A 13,266-nucleotide genomic window follows, 5' to 3' on the forward strand; every position below is an offset into this window, starting at 1 on the left:
ATTGGCAACCACTAATCTGTTCTCCATTTCTGTAATTTTGTGAACAGGTATTTGTATGGACATGTTTCATTTCTCTAGGGTAAATACTTAGGAGTGGAAATTGCTGTGTCATGAGGTAAGTATATGTTTAACTTTAAAATAAACTGCCAAACTGTTTTTCCAAAGTGACTGTGTGCTATTTTACATTCCCACCAGCAGAGTATGAGAGATTCAGTTGTTCTGCATCCTCGGCAGCACTAGCAGTTTTTATTATCTCTTGCACTTCCCTGATGATTAATGATGTTCTCTCTTTTTAGTGACTATTGGCCATTTGCAACTGTTTCTCTGCATTTGTTCTTTGTTTCTCTCAGTTCTACTTCTCTGGTTTGGTTTTAATGAAGCATTTTATATTATTACATTTTATCTTCTCTTGGCATATCATTTATACTTCTTTCTTAAAAACTTTTTAATGATTTACCTAGGGTTTAAAATATACATTGAAAAATAATCTAAGTCCACCTCCAAATAACACTGTACTGCTTCATGTGTGGTGCAGGTACCTTATAACTGAGTATTCCCAATTCCTCCCTCTCATCCCTTGTGACACTGCTGTCATTCATTTTACTTATCCATACACTATAATCACCCAATACGTTGTTACTGCTTTGTTTCCAACAAAGCTATATTCACAAGAAGAAAAAAATTATTTTACCTTCACATATACCTTCTCTGATGCTCTTCTTTATGTAGATCCCAGTTTCTGACCTGCATCATTTTCCTTCTGCCTGAAGAACTTCTTTTAACATTGCTTACAGAGCAGGTCTCCTGGCAAAGAAATCTCTCAGTCTTTGTCTGAGAAAGTCTTTATTTCTCCTTCACTGTATTTGTGTGTCTGTGTGTGCGCACATATGTGCACACACGTGTGCGTACACTTTAACAGCTTTTTTTAAAAAACCATTCATATAATGAGAAGTTATTTCAAAGCTGCTTTTTAAAAGAAAAAAATGTGAATGTATAGTAAACAGCATTTAATTTCCTACAGTGGAATAATCTCTCAAGAATGGTAATAATCTAAAACAGTGAAAAAAATTCACAATCATTAAACAGGCCTCCATCTTTTGATATTAATAATAATTAATAATTAATAAATGGACAAGATGTAAACAACACTAAATAATGAAAAAGTTTCAAAGTTGGCATGACATGTTTGTTGTATCAATATTTCAGAATTCCATAAAAGATTACAAAAATCAAAATAATGAATTATGAACAAATAAGATTGAAAAATATAAACAGAATTATTACATATCCACAATAACAGGAATTAAAATGAGGGTCAGTCTATATATTTTTCATGCAATATTTTTTGTTCTCTTGGCTTTATACATCATCACAATCAGAATAAATGAAGTCAAGAACATTTCTGATCATCGCTCAGAATTGTTTTAGGATTTCAAAATATCTTGTTGCTATTATTTAAGCAAGTAAAAAGAATTTGTTCTATTAAATTCTACAAGTTGTTCGCAACTATATCTTCCTTCTTCACTTTTGAAGGGTAATTTCACTGGATATAGAATTCTAAGTTGGCAGGTGTTTATTTCCCAACACTTCAGTGATTTCACTCCACTCTACACTTGCTTGCATGGTGTGATATTGTAATTTATAATAAGAAATACATATTTGGTCTTCCTCCCCATTTCTGGCACAGAGCTCCGAAAACCCTTAAAATTTCCTAAGTAACGAGAGTCATAAAGATGTCTTTTGTTGTATTAATGGGGTGACTGTTGGGCGAGCACCTAAGAAAAGGATGGGAGTTGGTTGCCAGTGGAGCCAACCATGTGATTAGAAGATTGGAACTTTCAGTCCTACCCTCAACTTCCAGAGAGGGGAGACGTGCTGGAGATTGAGTTCAATCTCCAATGGTGAATGATTTAATCAATCATGCCTATGTGATGAAGCCTCCATAAAAAGCCAAAAGGAGGGGCTTTGGAGAGCTTCTGGGTTGGTGAACATGTGGATATTTGGGGAGAGTAGTACACCTCTCTCTACTACTAGGAGCTTCCATGCCTTCTCCCATAGAGCTTCTTCCTTGCCCTTCCTATGCATCTCTTCCATCTTGCTGTTCCTGAATTATAACCTTTCATAATAAACTAGTGATCTGCTATTTCTCTTAGTTTTGTAAACCACTCTAGCAAATTAATCAAGCCTAAAGAGGGGGTGGTGGTAACCTCCAATCTATAGCAGGTCGGTCGGAAGTGCAGGTGACAACCTGGACTTGGAACTGGCACCTGAAGTGGGTGTGTTGCCAAAGGGAGTCAGTCTTGTAGGACTGAACCCTTAACCTGTGGAATCTGATGCTATCTCCAGGTAAATAGTGTCAGAATTGAGTTGAATTGGACACCCTGCTGTTTTCTGAGAATTGCTTATTGGTGTGAGGAAACTCGCCCCCACCACCACATACCACACACCCTCATTGGCACACATTGGAAAGTGGGCCTGAGAATGTTTCTTATGTGGAATCTGATGAGAAGTTCATGTTAATTCTTATCATTATTCCTCTAATAGTAAAGTTTCTCCCATCCACCTCCCACCCCTGCCTTCCTTCCAGATTTTCACCTTCTCCTTTGTTTTGTTGCAGCTTGAATATGATATTCCTAGGTGTAGTTTTTGTTTGTTTGTTTGGTTGGTTGTTTGTTTGTTTTTGGTATTTATTCTGCTTGGTGTTCTCTGCGCTTCCTGGGTCTGTGGTTTTGTGTCAGTCATATTAATGATATAGTATATGTAAAATTCTTGGCCATTACTACTTTAAATATTTATTTCTTCTGCCCTGTTTTCTCTTTCTTCTCCTACTGGTATTTTGATATTGTTCCCCTACTCCTTTCCCTGACTATAGCAGTTCCAATCCATTTCCTCAAAGCCTTGTCCTTTGTTGACTATGGTTGTTTTCATTTTTCCTTAGGTGAGACAGGAAGGCTGGGGAGGGCTGAAATTCCCTACCCTAAGCAGGGATAATATTGCAGCATTGCCCTTTGACAAAGTCTTGCCCTCTAACATAATCTCCCCACCTCCCAGAGAGTAGTAGGCCTTTGTGATAGAAAAGATTCTGGAAAGGTTTCCTGATGGTTATTCTTTCTCTTCCCCCTGCCGGGGCTTCCAGGGGATCTTTCTCAGATCCTCAAGGTGAGAACTGGGGTGGGGGTGGGGGTTACTGGAGAACAAGCCCACAAAACTATGGGGTCCTCCCTATAATTGCAGCCCCCAGGAATTTCTTAATCTCATGCTAGTCCATATTCACCCTCCAAGAATTCATCAAATTTACCATTTAAGTGTTCCCACCAGATTATGGTTCCAGCAGCTTCTGTTCCAGGTAAGCAGATCTCAGCTGTGAAGCTCTGTATGTGCCTATCTCTCCAGGTTTCAGGATGGCAATTTGCCCTGTTATCTCAATCCTCTAATGTGTCTTTAAAAAGCCATTAATTTTTAGTTCATCCATATTTTCTTGATATAAGGATGGTAGCAACAACTTCCAAGCACTTTACATGTAGGAGCTGAAACCAGTAATCTCTTGGCCATATCCTATACATATTCTTTGACGAACTATTTATTCAAATCTTTTTAAAAGTTATTTGTCCAATTATTAATTATAGGAATTTTTATACATTCTAAATCGAAATTCTTTATTTCTATTTACTCCCAGTATTCAGCTTACCTTCTCATTTTCTTAATGTGTCTTTTGAACACCAAATGTTTTTATTTTTTATGTAATTCAATTTATCAATTTTTTTCCTTTATGGATTCATGCTTTTTTGTGTCACAGCTAAGAAATCTCTGCTCAACCCAAAGTCATAAAGATTTTCTTCTATGTTTTGGTCTAATAATCTTATGGCTTTTATATTCAGGTCTATGATCCATTTCATGTTAATTTTTGTATATAGTGTGAGATAAGGATTGAGGTTCTTTTTTTTCTTTTGCTTATAGATATCCAATTGTTCTGGTACCACTTTAATTTTTAATTTTTAATTACGGTAAAATATACATAATATATAATTTACCATCTTAACCATTTTAAAACATGTAATTCAGTAGTGTTAAGTACATTCACAGTGAACAACCAATCTCCAGAAATTTTTTTCCACCTCAAACTGAAACTCTATGCCCATTAAATAATAACTCCCCCAGGCCCTGGCAAGCACCATTCCAAAACTTTCTGTCTCTATGAATTCTAGACACCTCATATAAGTGGAATCATATAGTATTTGTGTGTGTGTGTGTGTGTCTTGCTTATTTCACTTAGCATAATGTCTTCCAGTCTCATCCATGTTGTAGCATGTGTCAGAATTTCCCTCCTTTTTAAGACTGAAAGATATTTTTTTGTATGTATAAACCACATTTTGTTTATCCATTCATCTATCAGTGGACACTTGGGTTGTTTCCAGATATTGGCTATTTTGAATAATGCTGCTATGCATGGCATGTTTTTTTAAAGGCAGTTTTTTACCACTGAATTATCTTGGTACTTTTATCAAAAATCAATCTATCACATACATGTGGGTCTGTTTCTGGATGTCCTGTTTTGTTCCGTTTATCTGTATGTCTATACTAATGACAATACCACGCTGTCTTGACTACTGTAGCTTTTTAGCAAGCCTTAAAATCAGGGAGTCTGAGCTCCCCAACACTGTTCTTTAATTTTTTCACTATTGTTTTGGCTAATTTAAGTCTTTTGCATTTCCATGTAATTTTTAGGATCAGGTAGTCAATTTCTACCAAAAAGCTTGCTGGGATTTTGATTGGGATTGTATTGAATCTATAGATGAATTTGGAGAAAATAGATATCTTTTTAAATAATTTTGAGCTTTCCAATCCATGGATACAATACATTTCTCCCTTTTTGTAGGTTTTCTTTCATTTTACTCAGCAGTCTTTTAAGTTTTCAGTGGACGTCACTTCCACACATTTGATTAAATTTATCCTTCAGTGTTTCATGTTTTTGATGCAGTTTTAAATAGGTATTGTTTTTTAAATTTAAATTTCCAATTGTTTGTTGCCATCTAAGATTTTAATCCCAAGCCAAAACAGATGACCTGACTGTCTGTCTTTCCCTTTACTCAACTAGGGCTGGTGGCACGACTGTGGGAACACAGTTTTCATTCTTTGGCATTTCTGCTGAACTGTCATTTATGCAGAGAGGAGTTTGGAATACTGTTACTGAGCCACCCAACATTTTCTTTTAGAGCCCAGCATGGAGAAAAACAAAGCCATTTCTAAATTGGCATCTTGGTTTCAATTCCAAGACCCTGGTAGAAAGTTTCTTAACAATCTAGATTTATTTCAAAACATTAGAGTTTATTTTCTTAAATCAAAAGTTTGTAAATGTTATACATTGCTCTTTTTCTCTGTAGATTTTCACAGAATTTCTAAATGTGTTTCTCTTATAATCACCAATTAATGCAGATGGATTGTCTACAGTCTGAAATATTTGGAGATGAAGTTCTTAGAAATCCTTTAGCTTGTGGCCCCTCCCATAAGATAACGTCTTCAAGATTCACAGTTGAAGGTAAAGACTCCCTTTTGCCTTGGTTGGTGAGAGAATGGAGGAAAAGGAAAAGGAGAAAGATACAATAAGCCAGGTTTTCTGCTCAAACACAGAAATTTTGCGTCATGAATGGGCTGCTGGCAAACAGCAAAAAGCCATGGGAAAGATGTGGAGGAAATTACAAAATATATCATTTAATGTTTTTCTGAGTATATCAAGTCAGTTCTACGTCTGGCAGGATGTCGGTTTTTCTGTTAGGAAGAAAAATGTCTGTAAAACCCCAGCAATCCATTAAAATAATTGTTGTGAGGCGAGGGGAAGAAAATTATTTCTGAGTTACTCGGCTCATCACTGTAACATCTTAGAGTTTTGTTAATGGCCCAATGGATGAACAAATATGTGTCTTTGCTTAAAGCTTTGTGCTTTCAGTGAGTTTCTACAAATTAAAACTCCTATGTGCCTAAAAAGAAAGTTAATACATTCCAGAAGTCCTTGCTCCCTACAATTTCTCAATGCATCTACTTTTCTTTGATACTAGCTGTTCTCAAGATCTAAACTCTGTTCTCAGCATTTATTCATGTGCCCCCAGTCCTTTCAGGGTTACCTCCCACTGTCAAATCAGATGGCTTTTCTTTGTGCTGTTCTCCCATCCATTCAAAGTCAAATTGAACAAGGAGAAAATAGTGAAATTTTGATGCCAAATTAATTTTTTCACTAACAAAATATTTATTGAGCACTTAATGCGCCAGACACTCTTCTAGGCACTGGGAATATCAGCAGTGAAGCAAAGTCCCTGCCCTTTTCTTCTCCTGAGAGAGATAGATAATAAACCAATAAACACAATATGTCCCTTGGCAATAAAAAAGCAGGATCAGGGAAAATAGCACATGATAAGTTGAAGGTAGTAAAATAGATTGTTAAAGTCAGGAAAATAGACAATTTGACAGTACCTCATAAACTGATTTATAATTCTGGGAAGGGTGGTACTGCTGTAATTGCCTCCATTTTTTTTCACATGGTTGAGGGCTTGACACAAAGTAGATGCTCAATAAATCCAGTGGCAACAGTAATACGCAAAAGACCAAAATTCTACACTTGAATTTGAATGTGTCTTGACATCATGTGGATGGAGTACGTTTTTAGCTCATCTTTAGAAATGCAAAGTCCATACTTTGCATTCCTTCTTCAGAACTATTGCTAGCTAATTCCAGCAGATCCGAAAAAGCAAAAAGGCAAGGGTCACAGGTAGTCCATTTCCTCCAGGAGCAAAGAGATTGCCAATTTCTCGTCTGTTCCCTGACTTTATCTCAGGACTAAGACCCTCAAAACAGTCTTAGGGGAACTCAACGGTCAAAGAGTTTCTAAGCCCAGGTATCTGGCATACACATAGCCAATGATAAGAGGCACTTATAAAATGCTTCAAGGATTTGTTTATTCATTTAACAATCATTTTCGAAGCAATTGTTATATGCCAAGAACTATGCCGGAGATGGAGCAAATTGTTCCACCTCGGTCCAGAATCTAGCCCCCAGTCACTTAGATTCAGAAATCTTAGATACAATCAGATTGTTCATACATTCAGAGATGATCAAACCTTTGATGACAAACTACCTGTATTTAAAATAACCAAAAATGGTAATTAATTCATTAATTTCTACAGTGACTCAAAATACCTCTAGGTGGACTTGCTCCTCACATTTGTGGGGTAACGACAAGAATATAAATGTAGGCCCATATATCATATGTCTAAATACTTAAAAGTTTGAAATCTTTCTAACAAGCTGTGTGTGTGTGCTGCAGACCCATTTCCAACTCTATGGGACTGCACAACTAGGCTCCACCCACTGACACAATTCTCAGAGCTCTGGAGCACCCCGTGTGGTAAACCACTGGGAGTTGTTCACAGGGATCCCCTGAGATCTTTTTAGTTCACGAGACTCTCAAAAGTAGAGAAGACCTCAGAAAGCCACCAGTAAGTGTTCATATAATTGACACCTTCAGAATCCAAGGGTAAACAGTGTAATATATTGACCTGACTAGGTTTGTGATAAGAATACAGTATGTAGTTGTATTGGTAGCCCTGTCTCCATTCTATTTGCTTTATAGTCCGAATTCATCAAAACCTATCCTCTCAATGTTCTCATGTTCATGACAAATAATCACCTACTCTAAGCAGGAATTAACTGAGGGCATAGATTGGCAGTGATTCTTCTTTTGGATATGAGATAAGAAGCTTGGAAATATAATCAAATGCACTGTTATTCAAAGAGATGACAACAAGAGGTAATTTCGAAACAAGCCTCTTGTGTACCGTTAGGTCTTAATGACACAAAAGTGATTTTTCCATTACTGAGAAGAGCAAACCAATGCAAATAGAGATAGACGATGTTTTCCTGACAGTTGAACCAGACTTCAGTATAGTTTCAGAGAAATCTTTCGTTCAAGTAGATCCACGCTGCAATCAAATTGGGCCATCATTTCGATGGATTCAGGGAACCATTCTGGAAGAAATAATGTACCCAGGACTTGGGTTGTTTTTTTTTTCCTCTCTTAGTTTACTATCTGGAACCCACCCCTGGGATGTGGCTTACCTCTGACGGCCCATCCCAGCCTCTATGGGGCATGATCCACGGAGGATAAGAATGTGGATGAAGGCAGAGCATAGGAATGAAGAAGGAAGAGGTATCTGCAAAAATGCTTGGATCTGAAAAGAAGTGTTGCAGGGTGAGGGCTATAGCAAACTGTGGGGAGAGGTCTGATACAAATATAGTTTCTATTTCCTTGGGTTCCTCAGTTGCTTCTAGACTCAAGTTCATGGAGTTTTCTCCCTATTGCCCTCTAAAGTTTGGTCATGCTGAGTATTCTCTCCTAACAATCCTCGTGTCTTTTGGAAAAATAAGTGCATCAGTCCTAGTTCAGTCAGAGAAGCAGAATCACTTTGAGCTGTGGAGGAGGAGATTTATTAGAGGAACTAGACGTGGCCAGCTGTGAGTGGGGTTAGGGGAGTGAAGGTCCAAGGGGGAGTTGGAGGATGGGAGAAGCCACCCACCCACCTGGCAGTCAGAAGCCAAGAATATCCAGCTGCCAAAGTAGAAGCCCACAGGAAGCTACAGGAAGCTGCTCCTACCTCTAGCTGCACAAATGTCCAATGGTAGGTCTGGGGCTGCTATTGGTCAGCAGAGTGAGCAGTTGGGAAGATCTGGACCCAGAGTGAAGGAGAGTGAGGACAAGCTGGGACCCTCTGTTCGTCACCACACCCACCACGACAACCTTTGGAAAGTAATGACTGCTGCTTCACTCTCGCCTTTCCAAATCTTATGCAAATTCCCCCTTTGGCCAACTCTAGCCCAGAGCCATAAGGGAAGGGGGTCCTTGGAAATGTGATTCTAGCTCACCAAATTGGCACACTACACACAGCCACGTTAGTAAGCTAGCAGCTAATTCACTCACAGAGCTCCCCCAGCAACTGGCACAGCAGCCGGACAGAGAGAACGTGGATGGATGGATGGATGGATGGATGGATGGATGGATGGATGGATGGATGGATGGAAGGTCAGAAAGGTTGAAAGGATCCTTCGACTGATGAGAACAAGTTTCAGTGGAATATGTGAGAAAGGGAAAGTGAGTTTTCCTGCTAGCATGGGACACAGGAAATCTTTATGCGGCTAAGGTGAATTTAGATGGACAGCAGTCTTCATTCTGAACTGAAGTATAATCCTCTCGTTAACAGTCAGCAGCCACAGTTCCCATAGCACCTTGCTGCAGCCAGATTTTAAGAGAAAAAGACCCATGCACGTGCATGTTTAAAGAGTTCTTTTACCACACCATGTTATCTGAAGGGAAATCACCTCAACACAAATTGTGAAAATTCTACATAGTTAAAATGTACAAATTATCAGTGGTGCTTAGAATAGCTCCTTGGGAGAGAGAAAATGTTTATTAGAATCAAAGTATGCATGAGAGATTTATTTTCTCTCTCTTTAGTCTCCTATTTAAAGAAAAGCGCTGATTTGTATATTGACACTTTAAAGTCTTGACCACTTTTTATCTTGAAAAAAAGAGAAAATATTTGTCATTCCAGGAGCATAATCAGTTGAGCCGGCACACAATGACATAGTTAATTCACCAACGGAATTTGTTGCCATAGCTCCAGTGAGGGAAAGGGTACATTGAACAATGGCCTTTTTCACAAGTGCAGCGTTCACCACAACCTGCCTGGCCCCACACAACAGGCCATCATAGTTCCAGTCCAAAGCACAGCAATTGTCAATGAACAACAACCCACGGGGGGACAAGAGGAGGCTTGTGGAAAGTAACACAAGAACATCCAGCAACTTGGATCTCTGTTTATTCAATCACTGGGACATGACTAGCTCCTCCAAGCTTATTTTTGAGCTTAACCTTTGGTCAAGTGCTCTGGTAAGTCCAGAGAAAGAAAACTTTCACACTGTGATTCAAAAGAATTCCAAAGAGAGGACACTAGAAAAGAGGGAAAGCAGATCAGGAGCAGACATGGTGGGCCACCAGGAATGCAGCATGGAAGAGGACATCCAGGACAGTTGCACTCCCAAATTCTGGCGCAAGGTACTGTACATGCTTTCTTACCGACTTTTGCCTCTTTGAATATCAAAGGAGCTTCAAAAAGTAAAGTCCAATGTAGCTGTGAGTGCAATTGACCTGCGCTAATTAATAGAGTCACACTCAAAGTGGAATTATTACCCTCTCCATCTTAAGGTGATACAAAAGGAAAATTGTGGTTAGTATTTCGTTATTCCCTTACTGAGTATGCAAGCTCCCTGGATAGTTAGATGACAGGAACAAGTTCTCTTCCAAAAAAAAAAAAAAGTCAAATCAGGATGAGGAAATGTAGGTAGTTCAAGGGGAAGAATGATGCTGTGGGAACCTGGGGGCATTGGAGAAATGTTTTAACCAAATGTTCATTACCCTCTACAACAAGAAATTCTCCTAATAGAAAAGTCATAAAATCCTGATTACAACACCCATTTCTGAATTCCTTGTAATGCAACTGGCACGTAAATGAGACCACCTTCTATGGTCTTTTATCTATTTGGAGGGGGTTGCCTAGGGGGATGTGCAGTGCGGTGGAGCCTTGTTAAACCAAATGAGTTCTGGATGAAAAAGTTTAGGCGGTGGGACCAAAATAATAAGAAGGATTCCAGGTGATGTGAAGAAGAGGTTAGAACCAGGGGAAGCTTCCTAGCAATGAGGTAATTTCTCTGCTTCACAGTAAAGCTGGTTTCACACCACTCCTGAGAGTGGTTTTTCAGGCCTCAGGACACCAGCCCTGCTGTAACCTTCCCACGCCCCTTGGAGTGGCTGTGGATGGCTGGTTAAAGCGCCACATAGATGCCTCAGAAAGTAGTCTGGGTCCATATCCACTGGTACTTGAGCTACGACTGGTAGGCCGTTTATTCCAATTGGTCCCTTTCTGGTTCGCCTCCATATTATCTCAGAATTGGAGAAATTTGTATGTTGAAGACTCATGAGTTTTACCAGCTCATTTTGTTGAGTTAATGGGGGAATCAGTAGGCATTTCAGTCATTCGTTCAGATGTGGAAAATTAAGATGATCTTTCTATGTCCAGTCATGTAGAATTAAATCTATGCAAATATCACTCTGTACTCCCATACCTTTTGTGATTTGAAAAATAGCCAAAGGTTTGTAATCTCATGGATCTCCCAATAGTGTCACTTGTCACTTATCATCATAATAATGGCTGGCAGTTTTAGTCCTTAGTAGGTGGCATGCCCTGTGCTAAGTACTTTACATGTCTTATTTCATATGACTACATTCAATGAAAGTGCTCAAGCTCCTAACCACTACCTGATTCTATTAAATTGTGCCTCAGTTTCTCCCAGTTAAATGGAATGGGTTTATTTCACCTCCTTGAGCAATCAAGATGAAGTCCATTATTGATTGTAACAATAATAAAGAAGTGATTTCATTGACATTTTAATCACACTTTTTAGTTTTCAATGTACTTCTCATACACAAGCTGACCTCAACTTCTATAAATTTAACTTTCTGACTGCCAGCCCTTATGTGCATTATACATTGATACCCCCAAGCTGACACATGACTATTTCTGGCTATTGATAATAGTGCTGCTTACTGGCCAATAATTATAAGCATTGTCATTAAATATTGTATCTGAATGCTGAGGATAATTATGAATTTAATAATATTTTTGAGCTCTCTAGGAATGCAAATTCCCTTTAACCAAGACAGTTGGTTGTTCAGTTCCCAAATATTTAACTTTGGTACTTGATTGGCACTTATTTAGAAATACCTAGGAGAATGACTGAACTTATCTCAATTCCTCTTGCCCAAATCCTGTGAGGAAGATATTATTTATATTCCCATTTTCAAGTGAGAAAATTGAAACTCATAGCGGTTAAGTAAATTATCCAAGGTAGTAAGGGTAGGGCTGGAATTCAGGTTCTTAGAATCCAATTTCACTTTTTCTTTAAGCCTATACTGTCAGATAAGGTAACCACTACCACATATAGCTGTTTAAATTAATTAAAATTAAGTGAAATTTAAAATTCAGTTCCTCAATCACACTAGCCACATGTCAAGTGCTCAGTAGCCACATGTGGCTAGTGGCTACCTTATTTGGACATCTGGACAGCGCAGATATAGAACATTCCATTGTCGCAGAAAGTTCTATTGGATAATGCTACTTTAAGTTGTAATGTCTCTTTTAGGTATATGTTGACACATGTCCTCAAACTATATTGCAGTTCTGTTACAAGTAATATTGATTTAAAATTTTACAGTAAAATCTCATTCATTTGAAGTCTCATTTGCATAGCACCAAGTTAACTTTGATCTGAAAATTAGTAATATAGATAAGAGTCAAAGAGACATTAAACATACTTCAGAGACCAAAGATTTTTAAGCACTATCAAATAACTCCAGAAGCACTCAGATGCAAGCAATTGATATGATAATTACACATCATTTTTATTTATTCATTGAAACAGGGATCCCCTAAGGTGCCCTGGTAGGAAATAATGTGGTTAGCCTTGTTCTTTTTAGCAACCCTTCCTGCTATTTCTAAATTCTATGTAAAATCCTTTTATACTACTTATTTTCCTTTCCTCTCTTCCTTTGGATCATAAAGTAAATTGGTAGCATAAAATACTTTCACACTGAAATTTTTACTAGCTCAAGATCTAATTCCAAAGCCCTTGCTTCTCCCACTATCTCCCAGGATTCCCTGGAAGGAGCATTCCTGTGGGCCCCCCAGAGAGCTTGGCACATAGTAGGGGTTCCATAGATATCTGTTGATTGGCTGACAGAGACAGTTCTTGCAAGATGCTAGTCATTGGAGTACACTCTAATTTTGAACAGAGAATTCATGAATCAAAATGAAAACTGTCTCACATTTCTTCTTTTCCTTTCATTGGTCTTTGCTGCAAAATCTTCATGGTGAGATAAGGGTTTCCATTCCCACCCCCTGACACCCCCAGCCCCAGGCAACCACAAATTTTACTGTTACATGGATTTGCCTATTCTAGACATTTTATATAAATGGAATTATACACTATGTGGTCTTTTGTATCTGGCTTCTATTACTTAGCATATGTTTTCAGGGTTCATCCATGTTGTAGCATGTATTAGTACTTCATTCCTTTGTATGGCCAAATAATATGCCATTGTACAGATAAACCACAATTTTTTTCTCCTTTCATTAGTCAATGGACATTTGGGTTGTTTCCACTTCT

At 38.3% G+C, this 13,266-nt stretch overlaps 1 protein-coding gene across 1 annotated transcript in view; it reads left to right on the plus strand.

Moving 5' to 3' along the window:
* The first annotated feature begins 9,893 nt into the window (after nucleotides 1–9,893).
* Nucleotides 9,894–13,266, plus strand: part of PCYT1B (phosphate cytidylyltransferase 1B, choline) — a 117,216-nt gene continuing 113,843 nt past the window's right edge. Inside the window, exon 1 of the mRNA XM_081043396.1 lies at nucleotides 9,894–10,099. Coding sequence (XP_080899522.1) covers nucleotides 10,028–10,099 — 72 coding nt within the window. The 5' untranslated portion in view covers nucleotides 9,894–10,027. The remainder of the gene's footprint in view (nucleotides 10,100–13,266) is intronic.

This window comes from Rhinolophus hipposideros (assembly GCF_964194185.1).
Source record: "Rhinolophus hipposideros genome assembly, chromosome: X".
NCBI lineage: Eukaryota > Metazoa > Chordata > Mammalia > Chiroptera > Rhinolophidae > Rhinolophus > Rhinolophus hipposideros.